The sequence below is a fragment of the Acipenser ruthenus genome, chromosome 3 (assembly GCF_902713425.1).
Source record: "Acipenser ruthenus chromosome 3, fAciRut3.2 maternal haplotype, whole genome shotgun sequence".
Taxonomy (NCBI): Eukaryota; Metazoa; Chordata; class Actinopteri; order Acipenseriformes; family Acipenseridae; genus Acipenser; species Acipenser ruthenus.
In genome coordinates, this window is record NC_081191.1 from 47,521,969 (window position 1) to 47,546,241 (window position 24,273).

Genomic DNA, 24,273 nt, shown 5'->3' on the forward strand with positions numbered 1-24,273 from the left:
ACTGCCTCCCACTCGGGCTTCGCAAGGAATGGACAATACTTATAGCCGTCTCGCTGCCAAACTCCATATGATTTTCTGTACATGTCAATTTTTGTGTTAGTTCTTTGAAGGAAATCAAGCCCCAAAACCAAAGGAAAAATTAGATGTTGGTCCTCCATGACATAAGTATCAATTTTCCATTTGACGCCATGGAAATTATACAACAGAAGTATCTTCCCCACAGCCCCGTAAGTACGCCCATCTGCCAGGACGAAAGCCTGCTCCTCACATGGTATGAGCGACTCTCCAGGTTTCCGAATCTGCTGCCAGAGTTGATTCTTCATCAAGGTGTAAGTGCAGCCTGTATCCAACAAAGCTGGACTTTGCATGTTTCCCATGCTGATCTGAACGACCAAAAGCTTTAAAATATTCGTATCATCTTCGGGAATCTTCAAACTTTGCATCACTCCTACTTCAGTTTGCTTTTTCATAAAACTTTTAGCTCCCCTCTTGTCTGAACGTTCAGTTGACTGGTTGTTGACTTTAGCCCAATATTCCTTTTGAAACGACCAATCTCTCTCTACCATTGTTCCAACTTTTACGAGCTCAGCAACAGAAGTGACAGTACCACGCAGTGAGCTGGCCAGCTTTGGATTGCAATTATTTAATATCCTGCGTATTACTTCTGTTTCTTCCATATCCGCCTTCCACTTTATACAGAGAGCGCGATAATCGTAGGCAAAGTCTTGTATGCTTTCCCCTGGCGCTTGCACTCTGTCACGGAGCTTGTCTTCAATCATGGTTTGAAAATCGGCAGGTAGAAATGCTCTCAGGAACATAGTTTTAAACTAACCCCAATTCTTTATGGTCTGACGTTCGGCCAACCACCAACTCTTGGCTGGACCCTTAAGCACTGAAGAGAGGGTAGCAATTATTTCAAGATCTGACAATGGACGCAGAGCTAAAAACTCTTCACACCTTTCAATGTATCCAATCGCATCTTTCTCTTCAGCCTTCTCACCGAACTCTGGGAAATTAATTCGAATAGGGAGCTTACCAGCCATCATACTGGTGTTCTCTCTTTGAACTATCGATGACGTAGATTGACGTTCCTCCTCTCTGGCATGTGAAGCCACCGGCTTGGTTCGAGGAAATGCTAACGATGATCCAAATGACACGCAGGGTGTACTAGCCTGTCTCTTTAATTGCTTCATTTCCTCCTGCCATATTTCTTCTCTACGACGCAAACATTTCACCACAGACCTCTCCAGCTTAGCAAGGGCAGATTTTACATAATTCTCTACATTCTCAAATCTCTGATCTATATAGCCTCTTAATGACTCTTCTCTATTAATCTGACTTTCCTGGGACTCCTTAAAATGTTTGCTTAAATCATCAAGCTTCTCCCGCACTTGATCTACATCAACTGATAAATTAAGGGCCTGATCTAACACCCCTTCATTTTCCAATTGGGACAGGTTATCTTCCAACTCTCCTTCTGCTCGTTCTAAATTATCTAAATAAAGCTCATCTAGGGAATCAATCAGTTCCGACACTGGTTCACGTCTGGTTACAAACGGAGCCGCAGCAAAATCAAAATGCTCAAGATTTAATGTTTCACTTCCTAATACAGACATTTTACTTTTTTTTTTCCTTTTAAATCACAATTAAAAAAGTCTGTAAACAATAACACACCACTCTAAACGTAACCCAGGTCCCCGTACGGGCCACCAATTCTGTAACAACCAGACTTTTAAGACACAAGCCAAGACTAACTGTTTTCAAAACAGATAATTAAAGACTGATTGACAGCAAATAATGGGACCAAAAGTTCGTGGGTAAGAGTGTCATAATCTTCAGTAACCTTTTTATAGTGGCAAAAAACTGTAGAACAGTACAATGTCGATACAAAGGAAGCAAAATATACCTTAAACATTGCTCTAAGAAACCTCATAGCACAATAGAATGCATAGTGTATACACTGATATAAATATTTTGGCAGTGAAACAGCAAGTAATACAGTAAACAGTCAAAATGACCCTGTTAACCCTGGGTATTACTGGTAAAACCGATTCGCAAAAACAGCTTGAAACACAATGAAGTAGTATTAACAAAAATTAACCAGTCCATATAAATTAATGCGGTTATAAAGTTCCTTATTGCAGAAAAAAAACAAACCAAACAAAGTCAATCCAAAAAACAAAGTCAAACGTGCTTCAAAACAAAACAAACTTGCAAAAAAACATATTCCAGAGAAAAATAAAGTATCAAAATAAACGCCCATAGTACTATGAAGAAAAAAAAAAACAATTGTAATCCAGCATTGTCCAGCACAAAAAGTAAAAGTCTAACCAGACCGTCTCACCCCTTCCTGCCGTGTGTCCGAGGACCGGCTGCGCGTTGTTCCTGGGACGTAAATCGATCTGTTTTCTTCAGTTTCAAATAATCCATATAAAACGAACGGTATTCCAAAGCTGTATTCGGGACAATTAGCTCAGTGACACTCCATAAAAAAAATGTTACATCGTTTCTAGATAAGCTTAAATAATTTAAAAAGCAAAAAAGAAACCGCAACAAAACTGCAAACGACACTCAGCTCTCCTTCCAGGCCATCCTCTCATTTCCCACAATACGCTCTTTATCAATGAAACCCAGGTGGATTGAATTAAAACAATTACCGTAACTGGCAGAATATAAGAGCCTTCACATAGAAAAAAAGAAATAAAATGAACCCCGATGAATTCCCCCCAAGCCTGGACAACTAAGCCAAACGGGAGATAGGCTAATAAACAAGGCAGAAATGAACAATTTATTCTAACCTGGCCAGGTATAATCCATTCTAATTAAAGAACAGATGATGTATTTTTAACATCATTTATGTGGCGGTCGCCACAGTAACAAGAGAGCTGCAGGTGCCTACCGAATTAGTGGTCAGAGAAGTTTGTACAGAGCAATACCCACTCGCTTCTGCAGTGCACAGGTGTACGGACATGTATTGGTGATGGCTCCATGTCCATCCGTACAAGTTCCACCAGTTGGTCAAACGTAGGTCGGATGACCTGAGATGTTTCAATCCATTGTTCGTCAGAGAAAGACTCGTGAAGCACAACTTCCTCCCACCAAACAGAGGGACGATGATGCGCCCGCATTCATCTTTCCTGCCGATGCACAAATGTCTGTACATAGGGACGAAGTGATGAGGGTGTCTGCTGGGAAGAAATCTCTACATAAAAAAGCAATAGATGCACGATTCCTTTCCTGCAAACCCATTGCATGGGACTAAAGGAGTTCTTCCCATACAAGACTTAATCTAGCCAGTGTTTGTCTGCGTCTTCTCCATCCATCCATTTTTGTCGCAACTACATTGTAAGTAGGCCTATGATTTTATATACCCTTATAACTAATTAGCAAATACACACACATTATGTATTTATTATATTAACATCGTTTGTGTAAGTTTCCACATTTTCTGCATAATTCATTTTAATATTTGAACAAAGTACCTGTGTTTGAAACCAACACATCATGAGTTGTTTTTAATATATTTATATATTTCTTCCACATTAACGCATATTTATGATTATTGAACGCATAATACTTTTGTTTAGCACATTACCAGTTACGCAGTTGGATAAGACTAATATATATGAGTGTGTGAAAGGACATCAGTAGCCTAAGAAGCATAAGAAAAGCAGTAATGGGAATTGGTGAGTGCTGTCGGTTTTGTACACATGATACTTCTACCATTTCTAGAACAACTAATTCTAAACAATAATAGTAATAACTATTATTATTATTTTCTTCTTCTTGGCAGCATGAACCATTTTAACTGCAAGCCTTTTGCATTCTAGACAGATGGGGGTAACCGTCTCTTCATCTCTGCCTAGCGCATAAAACCTCATGTAAACCCCTATGCATTATTTGAATGATATCCTTTATCACGCAGCATCTCTTTTCAGCATGTTTGGTGATATTTAAATAAACCCTCCCATTATTCTATTACTAATGAGGTCGTTTGCATTTGGACAACTAAATTCCCTCTCTAAAATAAACTCTCATGTAAACGTGGAAGCAGAACTGTCATGACCAAAAAGTGCGAGAGATCTGTTGTCACGCTTTTCAGTTTTTGCTTGTAAACTGCCCCACAGACATGCTTTTCTCTAACATTAGATAGAGCTTTGAAACAGACTTTAGAAGTTATAAGTGTAAAAAGTTGCCACGATATTCAAAATGAAAAGAGAAATTACAGATATATTATTTAAACAGTTGTAGCAACACGTGGGGACGTACTGTATAACACTATATTCTTCGGAACCCCGCTATTTCTCTTTAATGCTTCATTACCATTCTTCAAATAATCATGACTGTAGTGTTGGGACAAGCTCAGAATCTGAAATCAAAACAACAAGCACGGTCAGCTGTGAGAGAGTCGAAAAACAATTGGTCATTTCTTAGGACTTTCATTATATTTTCAATTTTCAAAGTGACCCTTAACCACCTTTTCAAGATGTGGGGCTCTGCCACTCAGAATCATAGGAAAAGGTCATAGGCTCAGCTTGAACACATTTAATCCTATTTGTATTGTTTTAGTGATTATTCATGAAATTTCACCTTGGGTTTTGATGAAATAGGAAAAAGAGGGGTTAAAATAATTATGTACTCTAATTTTTTTTTTTGATATATTAACTGGCACCAGTGTGTAAGGTGTTCTGTAGGTGGAGGAGCAAGGGTAGGTCTGATTGTATGGCAATCCACAGCATAAACACTCAGACACAGGATTGCAGGACATCACCATTCATGTAACATTTATTTAACTGCTTTTAAATCTTTTCCGGTTTCATACAACACATGTTGAGCACTCTAAACCTAAAAAGCTGAACTGTACCAGCCAGTCCCAAACAATCTAAAGGGACAGGGCTCAATAAGTGTAATTTATTGAAAGTATATGCCCTAAATAGGTCTTATAGTGTTCACTGATATTAGGTTAGAACAGCAATATACAGCACACTGAACAATAAATCTGTTATTTTTTATGTATAAATTGGTTCAATTGCAAACATTTCAACAAATGTTCAATTGTTCAGAAGTTTAGTAGTCTATTAGTATTGCTCTAATATTCTATTAGTCTATTAGTATCATTTGTGAGGAATGTAGAGCTGAGAGTGTGAAGACAGAGTATCAGGGATATGGGGTTCCTGATAAAGTGTCCTCATGCAAAGAAAATCTCAAAAACAGAGGCAGGATAAGAAAGTTTTAGAACTACAATTACCATAATTCCCTAGCTAGTAGGAAAGAAAGGGATCTGACTGACTCCCAGACCGGTATAAAAAGGCCCAGTATTTTAGACATGGTTGGGTGTAGGGACGAGAAATGCAAACCAAGGCAAGTGTATGGAGAGAAGTGTAACATGGAAAGAAGACAGTGTTGCTTGTGAATCTTTAATGACAAAGAAAGTTTGTGGTACAGACAAAGGATTCCGCATGTGTGTGTGTGTGTGGAACCTACTTACCAGAACAAACAGATATTGTGTGGAACAGCAGGACAAAGCGTGAGGCTCCTGCTGAAACAAAAATATAACTGTGATTTACCTTATCCAGGAACTGGATAAGCTGCACCCGCAGTAACTGCACTTTTGTTATTGGTTATACTTGGAGGAAATAACCTGTTTAATCCACTGCTAATACTTTGTGCTCATTTAATCGGTGAATAATGTGTGAAGAAGGATGCAGTTTGTTACTGTGATGTAAATAAGTGATAAACCCAGGGCTGCAAGAACAGTGTACTACCCTATAAAGGACTGTGCTATTTTAAAAAGGGGACACTGCAGCCAAAATACAAAGGAACAGAAGTCAAGGGGTTGATTTCAATACTTTATTTAAATATTGTGACAAACATTTCAAAGGGCTGCAGGGCCTAAGGATCAGAGGCCGCAGGACTGCCGGGCTTCCACAAGAAGGCACTGTCCTGTAAGCAAAGAAAAGAGTAATAAGGAAAACGTGGAAAATAAATACCGTTGTGCAGTAGTTAGTGATATTTACCTTGTGTGTGAGTGCATCCTCTTCAGGTCCTCTGGATCCGCTGTGTGGGAAACCCAGGTGGCCAACTCTGGAAACGGCAAAAGGCAATACCTTGGGAAAGAGAAAACCAAACACTTGAGACGAGTACAGATCCCTGGGGAATACTTACCTGGAGAAGCATGCTTGTCCTCAACTCTCCAAAGAAGCTCAGGACTGAGATTCAGTTGACAAGCCCTCACCATAGGAATTCCCATTACTGTGGTATAATTACCACAGTCACCCTCATCCTACTGTTTGTCGTGTGTTGTACTTCTTTATACCTGGCGAAGGCGAGCTTCAGCAGGGCTAGACAGGAAGAAAGAAGAACAGTTTAGTTAGTGCCCAGTGGGCAGGTTTTTGTTTTGATTTATTGTTTTCAATTGCCAAACTGAACGGTGTAATAAATAAAACTTGCCTTTGGTTCAGTACTTCTGGCATTCCGACGACTCTCTGCGAAGGCAAAAAATTGGCTACCACACCAAATACAGAACACATCGTTCACACATTATACCGACTGAACAACAACTACAGTATACGTTTCAGTCCTGAATGATCTATTATATGTGGTAGGAAGTTGGCTGGCTTTATTTGCTACTGTATCAGTGGACATACATCAGAAAAAGCATTCACCCTATCCTATTGTCCACAATGGAATACAGCTCTGTCATTCTGTGTAGATAGAGCACTGTGCTAATGATCTCTTCGCTGTTTATGTACTGTAGCACATGTTTTAAAATACAGGATATTGAGGGGGAGGTAGAAATAAAGTGCTAGTTAGTCATTCTTCCTTTTTCAGCATTTGAGGAAAGTATTCTGTTTTTCTTGTCATTCTAAATGATGGTTCTGTTCCTGAAATTGGGTCTGTTGGAGGGAAAAAACATATCCTTATTACAATATAACTGAATTATAATATACATGTAGTATAATATACATTACTGAATGTAGTACTGCACATTTATATTTTTGTATTCATTTTTTTATGATTTTTTGTGGTGGGTAGTATATATGTGTAAATAGTCTTGGTCACTGTTACAACTTCTTAATGCATATCTATATTAAAAAAAAAATGAACATCAAGTTGTAATGTTTATTCTGTTTTAAAATGCAGTGATACTGTAATACTGATAAAACAAGAAATCAGCATGATTCAGTCTGCCCAGTGGAATTCAGCTTGATATATAAAGACTGACAGGGTGGTCACTTATCAAATCCCACAGCAGGCACAAAAGAGGGTTCTTTCAATTTGTGAAACAAGGTTAATGGGCTTTTTGTAATAGGGCCTGCAAAACACAGAATGTTTGTGCAGCGATGATGGATTTATAACTCTGGAAAGATTTCAGCAAATGACTCTTCATGTCAGCGTACTAGAGCTGCAGCAGGGGTTTTAAATTAACTTTGCTGATCTGCACTGAACTATAGGAAGCTAAAATAATTCCTTCATAATTGGGTGGGAATTAGGTTTCGATTCCTGACCTGATGATACTCTGGGACAGTACAGTGTCATCTGTGCCAGCATACCCAGTTAATATCGATTATACATATTGATGAACGTTTCTAAAAAAACAAATCTCTATGCACATTGTTATCGGGTTTTATGGCATTTGGAAAATGTACATTTGACGCTTACATTTACATTACATTTTACAAGATAGTAGAATGATTAGATCTTCCAAAGAACCCACAGTATGCTATGTCCCTTTAAAAAAAAAAAGAAACTAGAAAAACTACTCATTGTAAAAACATACTACTCTAGACCTAATACCCATACTGTATATTTAATCCTGTGAAATGTGGTTCAGGTTTTAATGTTGCCTCATCATGTGCTCTCTTAGTATATGTTTCCTAATAGATACTGATAGTGTCCAAATGTTGATGTATGTGTGTAAACAGTTTTTTCTAAGGGGTGCAAATAAAGACAATCTTTTTTATCTGTGACTATTATCTCTGAGTCCCTGAGGTAAAAAGCAGAATTCATATAGCAGTTAAAGCCAGGGCAGTTAAAGGTTGTGTTGTCTTTCATTAGTGGCTTGTAAAAGCATTGCAGCATATTGACCTTCTGTCAATATTTGATGGATGATTATGAAACAAATGCAGTAAAACACACCAATGAATATTATACTTCTATATTCAGCACCTACAATTTGGAAATGGTCAAACTAGAGTTAATTTACATTGTGCTGTCTTATATTATGGTAGTAAAACTCTGTTACACAAACACATTCTGATTAGCATGTGATTTGTGTGCATATTTTTGTATTAAAACATGTGCGTACCTGGATCTCAATTTTTTAAGTACAAAAACAATCAATTGGATTATTGTTTTAGAACCCATTCACAGTATAATGTAGTGTTTCAGGCATCTGTCAACTGGTGGAGACACACAGTAAAGCCTTTTATCTATGGTTAGTCAATCAAGCAATCTTTATTTTATATAGCACCTTTCATAGTGGACCACCATCACAAAATGCTTTACAAGATACAGTAACAAAAAATACCCCAATGCATAATACATTAAATACAGTGAAAAATGCATAATACATGAAATACAGTGAAAAACAGTGCATAATACATGAAATACAGTGAAACATGCAGAATACATGAAATACATGAAATACAGTGAAAAACAATGCATAATACATTAAGAACATAAGAACATAAGAAAGTTTACAAACGAGAGGAGGCCATTCAGCCCATCTTGCTTGTTTGGTTGGTAGTAGCTTATTGATCCCAAAATCTCATCAAGAAGCTTCTTGAAGGATCCCAGGGTGTCAGCTTCAACAACATTACTGAATGCCCCTATATCTAATCTCCATTTGTGACCCCTGGTCCTTGTTTCTTTTTTCAGGTCAAAAAAGTCCCCTGGGTCGACACTGTCTATACCTTTTAGGATTTTGAATGTTTGAATCAGATCGCCGCGTAGTCTTCTTTGTTCAAGACTGAATAGATTCAATTCTTTTAGCCTGTCTACATACGACATGCCCGGGATAATTCTGGTTGCTCTTCTTTGCACTCTTTCTACAGCAGCAATATCCTTTTTGTAACGAGGTGACCAGAACTGAAAACAATATTCTAGGTGAGGTCTTACTAATGCATTGTAAAGTTTTAACATTATTTCCCTTGATTTAAATTCAACACTTCTCACAATATATCCAAGCATCTTGTTGGCCTTTTTTATAGCTTCCCCACATTGTCTAGATGAAGACATTTTTGAGTCAACATAAACTCCTAGGTCTTTTTCATAGTTCCATTCTTCAATTTCAGTATCTCCCATATGATATTTGCCTGTGTGCAGTACTTTACACTTTTCTCTATTAAATGTCATTTGACATGTGTCTGCCCAGTTCTGAATGCTGTCTAGATCATTTTGAATGACCTTTGCTGCTGCAACAGTGTTTGCCACTCCTCCTATTTTTGTGTCGTCTGCAAATTTAACAAGTTTGCTTACTATACCAGAATCTAAGTCATTAATGTAGATTAGGAATAGCAGAGGACCTAATACTGAACACTGTGGTACACCACTGGTTACCTCACTCCATTTTTGCCACTCCTCCTATTTTTGTGTCGTCTGCAAATTTAACAAGTTTGCTTACTATACCAGAATCTAAGTCATTAATGTAGATTAGGAATAGCAGAGGACCTAATATTGAACACTGTGGTACACCACTGGTTACCTCACTCCATTTTGAGGTTTCTCCTCTAATCAGTACTTTCTGTTTTCTACATGTTAACCACTCCCTAATCCATGTGCATGCATTTCCTTGAATCCCTACTGCGTTCAGTTTGAGAATTAATCTTTTATGCAGGACTTTGTCAAAAGCTTTCTGGAAATCTAAATAAACCATGCCGTATGCTTTGCAATTATCCATTGGCAATGTTGCATCCTCAAAAAAGTCAAGCAGGTTAGTTAGACACGATCTTCCTTTCCTAAAACCATGCTGACTGTCTCCCAGGATATTGTTACCATATAGGTAATTTTCCATTTTAGATCTTATTATAGTTTCCATAAGTTTACATATAATAGAAGTCAGGCTTATTGACCTGTAGTTACCTGGTTCGGTTTTGTCTCCCTTTTTGTGGATCGGTATTACGTTTGCTATTTTCCAGTCTGTCGGTACAACCCCTGTATCAAGAGACTGTTGCATGATCTTGGTTAGCGGTTTGTAAATAACTTCTTTCATTTCTTTAAGTACTATTGGGAGGATCTCATCCGGCCCAGGGGATTTGTTTATTTTAAGAGCTCCTAGTCCCTTTAACACTTCTGCCTCTGTTATGCTAAAGTTATTTAAAACTGGATAGGAACAGGTCGACATGTGGGGCATGTTGTCCGTGTCCTCCTTTGTAAAAACCTGTGAAAAGTAATCATTTAATATATTTGCTATTTTTTTTTTCTTCGTCTATGATTTTGCCATTTGTGTCTCTTAGACATTTAACCTCCTCTTTGAATGTTCTCTTGCTGTTATAATATTGGAAAAACATTTTGGAATTGGTTTTAGCCCCCTTAGCAATATTGATTTCTATCTCTCTCTTGGCCTTTCTAACTTCCTTTTTGACTTGTGTTTGCAGTTCCAAGTACTCTTTCTGTGTACTTTGTTTTTGGTCCCTTTTAAACACTCTGAAAAGTGCCCTTTTTCGCTGAATATTTTTTTTAATTGATCTATTAAACCATTTTGGCCATTTTGTTTTAGATTTAGATTTGTCTACTTTTGGGATGTAATTGTTTTGCGCCTCTAGTACTACATTTTTAAAAAACAGCCATCCTTTTTCTGTGGATGTTTTTTTCTATTTTACTTCAATCTACTTCTGTTAGTCTCTGTTTCATACCTTCATAGTTTGCTTTTCTAAAATTGTAAACCTTAGCTTTAGTCATTACTTTTGGGGTTTTAAAAAACATTTCAAATAAGACGATGTTGTGGTCTGAGTTTGCCAATGGCTCTCTGACCTCTGTTTTAGTTATTCTGTCTTCGATATTTGAAAAGACTAAATCAAGGCATGCCTCCCCTCTAGTCGGTGCCTTGACAAATTGCGTTAGGAAACAGTCATTTGTCATTTCCACCATTTCAGTTTCGTCCATCGTGCTCCCCACCTGGTTCTCCTTTTTTATGCTGGGGAAGTTGAAATCCCCCATTAGTATGGCTTCTCCTTTTCTACACGCATTTCTAATGTCACTGTATAACAGATTATTTTGCTCGGCGTCTGAATTTGGCGGTCTGTAGCGTGCTTCTATTATTATGCCCTTTGCATTTTTGTCCATTATTCTGACCCATATTGATTTGGCGTTGTTTTCTTTGTCCAGATTTAACACCTGGGCTTCAAGACTATTTCTTATGTATAGCGCTACCCCTCCGCCTCTTCTGTCCTGCCTGTCTTTCCTATACAGTGTGTACCACTAATATTATACTCGTCTCCATCACTCTCAGACAACCAAGTTTCTGTAACACCTATCACATTGTAGTTACTTGTTAGTGCAGTAGCTTCAAGTTCTAACATTTTGTTTCTGAGACATCTAGCATTAAGATAAATACATTTAATAGTTGTCTTACCTGAGTTGTTGCCCTTTTTTTGATGTGGTCTCCCTTCTGTTTTTTGTTTTCTCCCTCCTTCCTTTCTAGTTTAAATGCTTCTGGACCTCCTCAAGGATCCTTTCTCTGAGTAGATTGGTTCCCTTTCTGTTTAAGTGCAGTCCGTCCCACCTATATAGATAGTCCTTGTTGTAGAATGTGCTCCAATGTTCAAGAAAGGTGAAGCCTTCCTGTGTGCACCACGATTTCAGCCATGCATTTTGATTTTGTATTTCCAGCTGTCCATATGGTCCTTTGCAAGGTGCCGACAGTATCCCAGAAAATACCACAGTTTTGATCTTGTCTTTTAATTTCCTTCTTAGCTCTCTGAATTTGTTTTGCAGGGATCTTGGCCTGTCTCTTCCAATGTTGTTTGTACCGATGTGGACAACTACTATTAAATACAAGGCTAGGATGTAAAAAGAATTCTAAAACATTGTGGATGCAATGTTGGTGCCTATTTCTATTGGGGATCACATAGTCGCAGACAGTAGAGGCACCTTAGAGCTGGCAAGGGAGGCATATATATATGGTTGTGTAGCATTATAATATAATAATGTTCAATACAATTATGGTCTAAAATATAAGAAACAATGACATTTTAACCTAAACCCCAGAGTTAACATGGCTGCTGACAGAAGCACAGAGAAGGTATGAAACGTTAAGAAGAAAAGAGTTGTCGGTCAGAATACAATAATAAGATTCTACTGCTGCTGGGGGCTTAAGGGGACTCCAAACCTTTCCCTTTTTCTGCCTCCCCACCCTACACTTAATATAAGATAATTCAAGAAAACATGTTAAATACAATTAATATGATACAGACCAAATTACACAATCTCTGGTAGTTTAACAATCTTATTAAAAATAAAATGCACTAACCAATTCCAAATATTTGTTCTTGAAGTATTAGCACCTTTACATTAAAAGTCTGTAAAAATGTAATATAATTAATTAAAAAAATATATTAATTGATTGAAAACCATTCCACAGTAACTAAGTTGGATGATAAAGTCAATAGCTAGAAAAAATAGGTAATTATCTCCATCTGTAGAAGAATAATTTTTTGGCAACACAGCAGATGATGGTCAAGACAAAGGAGTTGGATTAACGTTTGAGAAAAGCACTCATAGCAATCTACAACAAAGTAAATAGCTACAGAACAGTATCAAAGAAATATGGAATACCAAAATCCACAATCAGTATGGCAAGCCAAATTATCATTTAGAGATATCTCAAATTGCATTTTAAGGTATCTTGAAATATTTAAAGATATCTCTAAATCATTTCCAGATATCTCAAATTGAATTACAGATATATTTAATTGTGCAGTTTTTAAGATATCTAAAATTCATTTTAAGATATCTGTAAATCAAGTAGAGATATCTGTAAATCAATTAGAGATATCTAAAAATGAAATAAAGATATCTCAAATTGATTTACAGATATCTTTAAATACTATGGAAACCATGTGGATGTTGCTAGCATGGTATGCCAAACTGTCATTTAGAGATATCTCAAATTGCATTTTAAGATATCTTGAAATATTTAAAGATATCTCTAAATCATTTGAAGATATTGTACTTCCTGTCCATTTAGAGATATCTCTAAAAGAAAAGGAAGTTATTTAGAGATCTCCAAATGATTTAGATATATCTCTAAATGACTTCCTGTTCATTTAAAGATATCTCTAAATCATTTGAAGATATCTCAAAATAACTTCCTGTTCATTTAGAGATATCTCTAAATAACTTCTTGTTCATTTAGAGATACAGTATATCTAAATCATTTGAAGATATCTTCAAATGAACAGGAAGCCATTTCAAGATATCTCAAAATGACTTTCTGTGAAAATGCTCTATGTTTGGAAATGACTTCCTGTCCATTTAGAGATATCTCAAAATGAACAGGAAGTTATTTAGAGATATCTCTAAATTATTTAGAGATATCTCTAAATTAACAGGAAGTTATTTTGAGGGATCTTAAAATGATTTAGAGATATCTCTAAATGAACAAGAAGTTATTTCATGATATCTGTAAATGATTTAGAGATATCTCTAATAAACAAGAAGTTATTTCTAGACATCTTAAATTATTTAGAGATATATCTAAATGAACAAGAAGTCATTTTAAGATATCTTGAATTTCAGATATCTTTAAATGATTTGAAGATATCTCAAAAACAATGCTTGTGCGTTTATTATCATAATAAAAGGTTTACACAAAACAAAACTACATAAAGCAAAAGGTTTGAGGGCCAAAACAAACAAACAAATATTAATTATAACAAGTATCGCGCTGGTAGTTCCAGCACGATTAGCAATTGTTTTCTTCTAATTATTATTTTACCTCCACTCTCTCTGACTCCCATTCTCCACTTCTGAACACTCACCGTGCAGACAAAGCTTCAGGTCTTTTATATTATGACCAAGGTATTAATTGTCTGTTAATTATCTTAACCCCTCAGCCATAGTCTGAAAGAGTTTAATAATTCTGTGTGACTGTCAGTTAATTAAATAATCAGCAGCTGATCAGTCACGCATTCTCCCGAGGTATTAAAAATAACAATAATGGCGGACGAGTTTTCGCCTGTCCTTCAAAACATAATACATAATAAAATACAAAACATAATATGCACAGACTGCACCTAGCTCCCTCCAGACCCTCATCTCTCCCTACACTCCCACTCGACCTCTCCGCTCCTCCTGCACTAGAAGACTGGCTGTAACTCCTCTACGCTCCCCTGCCTCCAGAGCCCGCTCCTTCTCCACCCTCGCCACGCAGTGGTGGAATGACCTTCCTACAGATGTCAGGACTGCCCAGTCCCTGACCACCTTCCGGCGCCTCCTCAAGACTCACCTCTTAGGACAGCACCTGTAGAACTCCTCTTTCCCCTCTGAACACTTTATCACTCTTCCTTAATGTGCTTTACTTGCTCTTATCTGCTCCCTATTTTACTGCATTTAATCCTGTACTTTAGAGTACTGTAATCTCTATTTAATCTTTAGTATTTTGTATTTAATTATATCCTGATGTAACTATCACTGACACTGTTATCTGCTCCGTTATTGAATCGTATTTTGTCATATACTTGTACTTGCTAGAACCAAAATCATTGTATTTTATCTTACTCTTAATTGTATTAATACTTGTACTGTGATTCTTGAAATGTATTTTTGTTTACGACTGTAAATCGCCCTGGATAAGGGCGTCTGCTAAGAAATAAATAATAATAATAATATTTAACATGTTTTCTTGAATTATCTTATATTAAGTGTGGGGTGCTGTGACAAAGTGGCTGAGTGGATACTGGTGCAGGAGTGATGCAGTGCGTGAATGAAGCAGACAGAAATAATTGTAATCCGGTTTGGAAAAGGTTTTATTTATAATTTTCAGGTCTGGCGACCAAACAATAATCCCCCGGCAATACACACCAATGTGTACTGCACGGGGTAAATAACAACAGGATTGCAGTCCCAAATAATAAACAATAATATACGCCCCACAATAATACAAACACGGTCACCAGTCCTGGGTGTGTGCAGTAGTGCTTGTGGTGGGTGATACAAGTTCATATTTGTGACAATGGTGAAGTGCTGTTCCGGTTTAGTGCTGGCCCTTGGCGACAGCTCCGAAAAGTGTGTTAGCTATCTAGTAACGTACAAGACAAGACAAGACAATTGCAAACAAACAAAACACAACACTCACGATACACTTTTTGCAATACGGGTCGCTCACAGTCCTTCTCGGTTCTAGCAATTCAAACCAAATGCGAAGGAACAGATTACGATTCTCTGTCCCCTTTTATGCTGTCACACATGACCCCTTGGTAAAAGAGTGCAACCGCCTCTCCAATCTGCGGCTGCCACGTTGTTTCCCTTCTGGGTCAATGCTTTATTGTAACGGAGTCTCACCCCCTTCCTAGGTGGCCGACTTCCCTTGAACCCTGGGAAAGAACTGTCAGACCAGCCCATCCAGGGAACTCTGTTCTCTTTGCTTAGTGCCCTCACAGGTCGGGAGGGAGATTTACAACCAAGAATCATTGTATTTCTGTCACAGGTGCCAATACTTTTGTCTGCAATTGTATGTCCAAGTTAGAAGAGACTGCAGATCACCCAAAATGTGTCTGGAACAAGGTCTAGGATCAGGGCTTCGATTCCCTGCACAGAATGAATACCTCTCCTGTCTAGTAGCCATTCTAAAGCTCAGCCTGTTGTGGGTGTCATGTCTAATTTGCAGCTGCCAATTAAACCAGATCCTGCCAAAGACAGCATGATGTCCTTCCCTGCCTACACCCAGCAAGCTACAATATAATGCTGTATTTCACCTGTTTCACTGGCAATTGTGCATCCTAGCATTTAGTGTATTTATACTGCGTGGGGAATAAACTGTGTGCTTGTATAAAAACAGCCTGAACAACATTATAAAACTGGTGTATCCTTGCCTCATGTTTAATAAAATAGGGCTGTGTTCTCTTTTGTCATGTGGTGTGAAGAAAGGTTTGAAAAAAAGCTGCTCTACTCTATTATTTTTGACAAGGAAACCTACGGTAGACTAAGCAAGTTCCCTATTAAATCACACTCCTTCATGAAACAGATAAGAAAGACAGGCAGGCAGATTTTAATTGCCCCTTTTTCTGAACCTAGCTAAAAAAAACATGACATGACAGTCTTTTTCACTCAGGGGACTTTTTCCTCACTGAAAAACTCCTTTTTATCATCCATAAGTCAACAAATGCACATTCTGTTGCTTGTGATTAATATTGAGAGGAACGGTAGTTCCTTGCGCCAAGTTATATTAGCGAGAACTGCCAGACTCTCTATACAGCAAGGATAGTTTACGTGTTTTCAGAGTATTGGCGCAGAAAAAATAAATCAGCCAAAAGCATAATTTCACTTTTAATTTGTAGTTCCCAACACTCTTAGGTGAAATGTAGAAAATAAGTCAATACCTGTGTGACAGGATAGCTTGATGTGGTTTGTGTGGTGATGTCACAGACCAGGAAGCAGTACACAGCAGACAGAGGTACAGGGCTGAAACTGCGTGGCAGCCCAGTATATTTATTAAGAAAATCAAATAACACAAACGAAATATTTTAAGAAAACAGAAAATAAACCGGCACACAGGCCAAAGTAAAACAGAACAAAAACAAATAAACTTCAAAAACAGAACGAGTACCTACAAGGTCTCACAGTTGGTAGCAATCGTTTGTCTTTATTTCTCTTACTCACAGTATCTTAACTACCCATTGATCAAACAATTACCTTATTAAGGCTCCAGCCACATTCTCACAGGATTATTTAAGGATGGGGAAGTAACCCAATCCTTGCCAAATGATAACAAACAGATCATATATACAGAATAATAATGAAAATAATAAAACAACAATAATACAGGACTCTTTTATATACATTTTATAGGGGGCGAGGAACCCGTCACAACCTGTCATACAGTAAGTTAAATAAGTCGCCAAAGTAAGGTTAAAATGTCCTTCTCCTTTTTCTCCTTTTTTTTTTTTTGCAGATTTTTGCAGACCTTAGGCACTTTTATCCACACGTATTAAATGATTTACTGATATTTTAAAATGGACTAGTTGCACACATCACACACACAAAAAAACTTCTTTTGAAGACCCCAGGGAGTTTTATCCAAGCATATACATAAATTACTTGTTTTGTCAACATGGAAATATACTAGGGAACAAACTTATAGTGACGTCTGTATCATTTATATTAAAATATTTATTTCTGTTTTAAAATGGAACATTTGCCTGCAAAAAATATATATTTTTATGGGATTTGATGAAACTATAACCTTCAGTTTGCAAGCGTGTTGTGTTATAACTGTCAGTGCTACACGATTCGTTGTGAAAACAAGCAGTATTTTGAAAGATGAAGTCAGCCAGCTGAGAATTCTCGGGACTTTGTTATTTTTTTACATTTTGAAGATTTCTTTGGAGATTTATTTTTTCGAGTCATCTCATCATTCTGAGATTCTGATCTTGATCGCTGAACATTTTTGGTTTCCTGTCAGTGTAACGCTCATTGTGGTCCCTATTGGCGCAAGGAAGTACGGTTTCCTTTCGATACCGATTGATGAGAGTAACGCTATTTGTGGTCCCCACTAGACAAAATGGAACATTAATTTCTGGGAATTAGCTATGCTGAAGGATAGCCTATATATTTGGTAAAAGTAAAACATTAATAAATATTGAAATAAATAAATACATAAATCAATACATGGACATTTCTTTCTTTATATATCTTGATATTTCTTTTTTCACTATCGGATATAAACTGCCATTTAATACTGTTTGAAACAAAAATAAATACTCAACAGTTCTTGTTCAAGTGTATATTAGTGAGGTTTTTGTACATAAAGATTGTCATGCTTTCAAATATTTTTACTTTCAAATTTAAAAATATATACTGTAACGACCCGGACAATTGCTTTGTTACAGGACTTGTTGTCTGTTCAGCTTGTCTCGTCTATCTTTTATGTTACATATGTATTGTAAGTGGAATGGGTCATGCCCGGGAAGGGGGAGTGAGTGAATGAATAGGGAGAATGTGTGTTGCTTTTCGTGGGTTGCAGAGCATGCATGTAACTGGTTGATGAGCTGGAGAGCCGTGGGAAATGACTGGAGGTTATATAATAAGGGGGTGATGAGCCTGGGGACTGGTGACAGTCCAGCACTGAACTTGAATGAGAAACTGTGGGTGCCACTGAGCGAGTGTGTGAAATGTGACCGGAGAGAATATGCAGTGAAAGTTTCTCATGAAAGACTAAAACTTAGGGTTATTATTTTGGTGCCGTGAATTCCAGCCCTTGACAGGAATTCTCTGTAGTTTCAAATAAAAGCTAAGCGAGCAATTGGGGCAACCTTGGCCCGCGTCGGTTTTACAGTTGTGCCTATTTGCTTTGTGCTGGGCAAGGTTGCCCCAGTGGTTTCTTGAAACGTGGCTTGTGTTTTTGATATCTCCACTTTAAATGGCTAGGCACTTCTGATAACTTGCATGTTATTTCACATTTCCAATGTTTTTTTTTTTTTTTTTCAGATTCATCTTTTCAAACAGAATTAAGGACTAACGTTCGATCCTTGCTGTTTTTTGACCTGCAACTAAGCACATTTTATGATGCATTTATGATCACAATTTGCAAATCGAAATTGAGAGCTCAGATCATTAAGAAGTTGTGAAAATGCCACTTTGTTTGCTTGTTTATAAATAAAGTTATGTATAGATAAAACTGTTGATTTGTATGCCACAAGGGAGCAATGTCAAAACTGTGATTTTAGGAGACAAAAAGACAAAAGTGTAAAATAGTTGAGATTCATTGATGGACATTGACGAAATGTTTTTGGTTTCTTTTTAATCACTCGATCATTCATCCTTGACCATGACACGCTTGAGTGACTATGACTGAAGCATATGCACTTAATCACGTAATTAGTGAGACAGTTGATTGGACACTGGATATGGAGTGATTTCAGCTGTTGAATTGCAAGCTTGAATAAAAGCAATAAAGAAAATCACAGAAAAAATAACAATATGCCACATCTGTCAAGAGAGCAACGCCTTTGTGCAATCGGCATGTTGGAGGCTGGACTAGGGCAGCGTACTGTGGCTCACCGTCTTGGGTTCTCACAGCCAGCAATTTCAAACCTTAATGCTTGTTTTTCTCTTTACAGAAAGGTGCTGAAGGAGATTTCTGTTGGGGAGCTCAAGCCCAATGAGACAGTTCAAGCCAATTTGGAAGCACAGATGTTGTCACAACTTAATCATCCAACTATTGTCAGGTTCTACACCAGCTTTCTTGAACACAACAGTTTTTGCATAATAACAGAGTACTGTGAGGTATGGTTTGTTAACATTAAGATTTATGTACAGGAATATTCATCTTTGTTTAATTAAATAATGTTTGCCATTCATGAAGAAACGAATAACAAAGGCTTCAATACAAAAATACAATTCTTAATGTATCAGCTGCACAGCTAAATTGTGTGTCCTTGCACAAATCGTAAGGTATAGGAGACTGGACGCAGAAGGCTGAGGATGTCTGTGGTGGCAGGAGCTGCAGTGTCACTCACACCATTTTTAATTCTGCTGCCTTTACAGTTGCTTCAAGCTCTGTAGTTGCTTACTCTCTTTCACCTCGCTTACATGAGCACACACAGTACATCTACAGGATGTACAGTATCTACCCCACTTTGATGTCAAATCTATAGTACATACTTAGTAAAGCATGGGGGGCAGCTAGAGATGCATATATGACAGCACATGTTCTAATGTTGAATTTTTTATAAAAAAAAGAATGCGGTAGATACAATCTATTGGGTACATGCAATATGTAGTGGGTAGGTGTATACATAGCAGACAGATGGGGAGTATCCCTTCACTTGGATAAGACACTTGGGGGTGCTTAAATAGATTGATCATGTTTATTCATCTTCATCTACCACTACATTCCAAATAAATAGCGTACTTTATTTTCATGAAAATCTCAGGCGGAGATTGCACAGTGAGTCATCCCATGGCAAATTACCAGGAATGCAAATAGATTGCCTCGCTCTTCAGAAATGATATGGCTTATACTTATAATTTCATGATAAGAAATATCACATACTATATTAGCAACTGGACTGGTATGCCATTCATTTTCCACACAGTGGCACAGCTCTGTAAAAGCCAATATTTATACAGGAATGCATAGTCATTATATATATATATATATATATATATATATATATATATATATATATATATATATATATATATATATATATATATATAATATTATATTTGTGTTGCTTAATATATTAATATATTTTTAACTAACATGCTAACATGTAATACATATTTAGATCAATCAGCTGTTGCATCTGTGAGACTGAAGATACGATCCATTCTTATTACAGTACACATTTAATAAACTGATTATAAAACCAACATGCTGATCCCATCTGTACCTGTCTTTACACAGACTCACTCGAGGGAATTAATGTTATCCCTTTCTTGTCAAATAAAAAGCAATGCCGGTGCATGAAGACAATTATCCTTAGTCTTGTCTTCAACCCTTAGAGACTAACACCATGTATAGAATGCAAGTCCTCCACCTGACCCAAATTTAGTCGACATCCCAATCCAATCAAACCAAGGCAAAGACATAAAGAATGACAGATGAGCACATGCTATAGAGGTCCTGCATTACATAGGAGTGCCCCTGACACCAACACATTAAAAACGAATCCCTGTAAACCTGGGATCATTGCATTTTCTGAACCTCTCCAGTTTAACAGTGCTGTGAAGCTTTAAGGTCATAGTAAGTAGTCAGCCTGCAATGTGTGTTATCCATGTTAAAATCTACATGACGATGCTAATGGGAATTCCCTTAATGCTCAAGCTTGTCTCAAGTTCCAGAAAAAAATGGCAAAAACACACCTTTACATTACAGACCGACTTTATCCCAGAAATATTGCATTTAAGAATAACTAAAATTAACGAATAAATACATGTTAAACAAATGTAACTTCAGGTCTGTTTATTTTTGATAACAATACCTATAGTCATTATTTTAACATTTTCAATTGTATTATTTTGTCACAAAAAAAATAATAGTGAAATATTGACCAACAATGTAATTTTAAAATTGATCTTTTTAAAAATAATATGCTTGACATGAAACTTTATTACATCTACAATCTATTATACTTCCCTAAGGGGCATTAAATAAAGTGTAGTCTGATTAAAACAATGAAATACAATATTATTACTTTTTAAGCACTGCATAAAATCCATAATTCTTAATAATCTGTTGCAAGCGAGTATAACTACACAGCCTGATGGTGCTGTTTATTGATTGAATTTTTTTATTTTTTATTGTGGCACAGTGTATAACATGATAAATGTATAGCAAAGTATTATAAAACAGAAATGTATTACACCACCATGGTAATTGATAATATTGTTAGCCATTGTAAATACTCAGGAATAGGAAAAGTATGAGAAGATGCAAACTTGTTCTTTACCATCTTCTACAGTACCTTGCTCGTGTGCTGTTTTACCTTTAGCAACTAGAGCAAGGTGATGCTAAAAATAACTGCCTTTTTGTTTCAGGGTAAAGATTTGGATTGTAAAATCAACGAGTGCAAAGAAGCTGGCAAAACATTCCCCGAAAGCCAGGTTCTAGAGTGGTTCATACAGCTCCTGTTGGGTGTCCACTACACGCACGAAAGGTATTATAATGAGGGCAGGACCATTTCATTAAACATGAAAAGTAATCTCATTCTAGCTTGAAAAGTCTTGCAAGCAAACAGAAAGATAACCAATATTTGTAAAAGGGTTTTCACTGTTAAAGATAAAATTATAAGAACAGGTTTAGTAGTCTTCAGAAATCTGTACAATATGCACCATATGTGTTCACTAAAACCATAACTTGCAGCCTTCAGTAATAATTAACTCAAAGAATATGCATCTGCTTGCATATAAAACCAAAAAATCATGCCAATTTAAAACAATATTGTTGTAATAAAATAATACTACTTAAGCATTTATCACTGTATGTTTAATATGTTAATTAATAACATTTAATGTATATCTAGTATTGCTAACAGTTAATTTCATAAATTCTCTGAATGAATCAGTCTTGGTTTTTAATCTTTTCCCTTTTTTTCTTTTTGTAGGAGAATACTGCACAGGGATCTAAAAACAAAAAATATTTTCCTTAAAAATAATATTGTTAAAATAGGTAAGGTGATGTTCCATTTATTAATTCTAAAACATGCATAGTTTTAGAATGAAACAACACAGTAATCAAAGGGCAGATAAAGTGAATTTTCAGCTTCCGTAAAGTGAATTTTCTGCATCGCGATGGGGTCATTCGCAAGACAACCCCAAGCCGAACACAAAAAGATTTTGGGGATCTAAAAATGTCAATTAACCCCAAGCCGATGGGGTCACATTTCGGCTTGGGGTCCTAACATATATACAGTCACCTCCAAAATTATTGGCACCCTTGATAAAGATGAGCAAAAAAGACTATAAAATAAATAATACCAGTACTGAGCTATATTGTAATTTTTCAACATGTGGAATATATTTGACTTTATTAATGATTCAATGCAATCAACCAAAATTACACATTTCTCAAATTATAGATTTATTTCCAAAAAAAATGAAGTGGCACCCTTGTTTTCAGTACTTTGTGCACCCTCCCCTTGCAAGGATAATGGCACAGAGTCTTTTTCTATAATGTTTAATGAGATTGGAGAACACATTGGGAGGGATCTTAGACCATTCCTCCATACAGAATCTTTCCAGATCCTTGATATCCTTCGGTCTGCGCTTATGGACTGCCCTTTTCAATTGAAACCACAGGTTTTCAATGGAGTTCAAGTCCGGAGACTGAGATGGCCATTGCAAAATGTTGATTTTGTGGTCAATTAACCATTTCTTTGTGGATTTTGATGTGTGCATTGTCTTGCTGGAAGTTAAAATGTCCTGGTACTGGGTAGAGTTCATGATGCTGTTGACCTTAACAAGTGCCCCAGGACCAGTGGAAGCAAAACAGCCCCATAACATCAAACATCCACCACCATATTTTACAATGATATGAGGTTCTTTACTGCACATGCGTTCTTCTTTCGACGCCAAACCCACCGCTGGTGTGCGTGGCCAAAGAGCTCTATTTTTGTTTCATCTGACCATAGCACCCGGTTCCAATCGAAGTGACAATGCCGTTTAGCAAACTCCAGGTGCTTATGTTTGTTGTTTGCTCTCAATAAAGGCTTTTTTTCTGGCAACCCTTCCAAATAGCCTATTGGCATGGAGGTGGTGTCTAATTGTAGATTTGGAGACTTGGTGACCCCAAGATGCAGCCAAGTTCTGTAATTCTCCAACTGTGGCCCTTGGATTTCCCTTTGCCTCCCGAACCATCTGCCTCACTGGGCAAGATACATTTGTGTCCTCTGCCAGACAAGTTTACCACTGTTCCAGTGGTTCTGAACTTCTTAATTATTGCCCTAATGCATCAGCTGCAGAGTCACTTACAATTATGTCTCACCTGAAAGACGGAGCACAAGGAGGTTAAGTGACTTGCTCAGGGTCACACAATGAGTCAGTGGCTAAGGTGGGATTTTTACCGGGGACCTCCTGGTTACAAGCCCTTTTCTTTAACTACTGGACCACACAGCCTCCTATGTCTGACACTGATTTTTTTTTTTTTTTTTTTTTAAACACACAATAAAATACACCCTACATGAACAGTGAACGGGTTTAAATTCAACACCAACTCTAAATAAAATGTTGTTACTGTTATTAAGCATTAGTAATAATCTCAAGTAGTGGTCTTTTAAAATAACAGAAGCTCATTTTTACTTTAGTGAAGTAGGCTAGAATGTTTTTCTTTTCATTAAAAATTGTCGTTCTTAATTGAAATTCATTTTGAGCTTAAGTTTCATATTGAAGCTTGTTGTGTAATACTCATTTAATCAAACCAAGTAGGAATTTGCTTCAGATGTTTTTCAAGTCAAGTAAGCTTATTTGTGTATAAAAAACGACATCAGAGTCGCAGTCAGGAGCGTAGCCACGTCTGCACCTGTGTGAATGCCAAGTTTAAGTAAATGTATAATTTATTTATTCTTATTTTTTTTTTTTTTCAAATTGTGCACCCTGAAGGGTTGAGCT

The 24,273-nt window shown here is 36.9% G+C and overlaps 1 protein-coding gene across 2 annotated transcripts in view; it reads left to right on the top strand.

Moving 5' to 3' along the window:
• The window catches only part of nek11 (NIMA-related kinase 11), a 222,504-nt gene that overhangs the window by 39,553 nt on the left and 158,678 nt on the right, over positions 1-24,273 (top strand). For both annotated transcript variants that reach the window (XM_034058454.3, XM_059013082.1), the window contains exons 3-5: positions 19,281-19,446; positions 21,706-21,824; positions 22,272-22,336. In XM_034058454.3, coding sequence (XP_033914345.3) covers positions 19,281-19,446; positions 21,706-21,824; positions 22,272-22,336 — 350 coding nt within the window. The remainder of the gene's footprint in view (positions 1-19,280; positions 19,447-21,705; positions 21,825-22,271; positions 22,337-24,273) is intronic.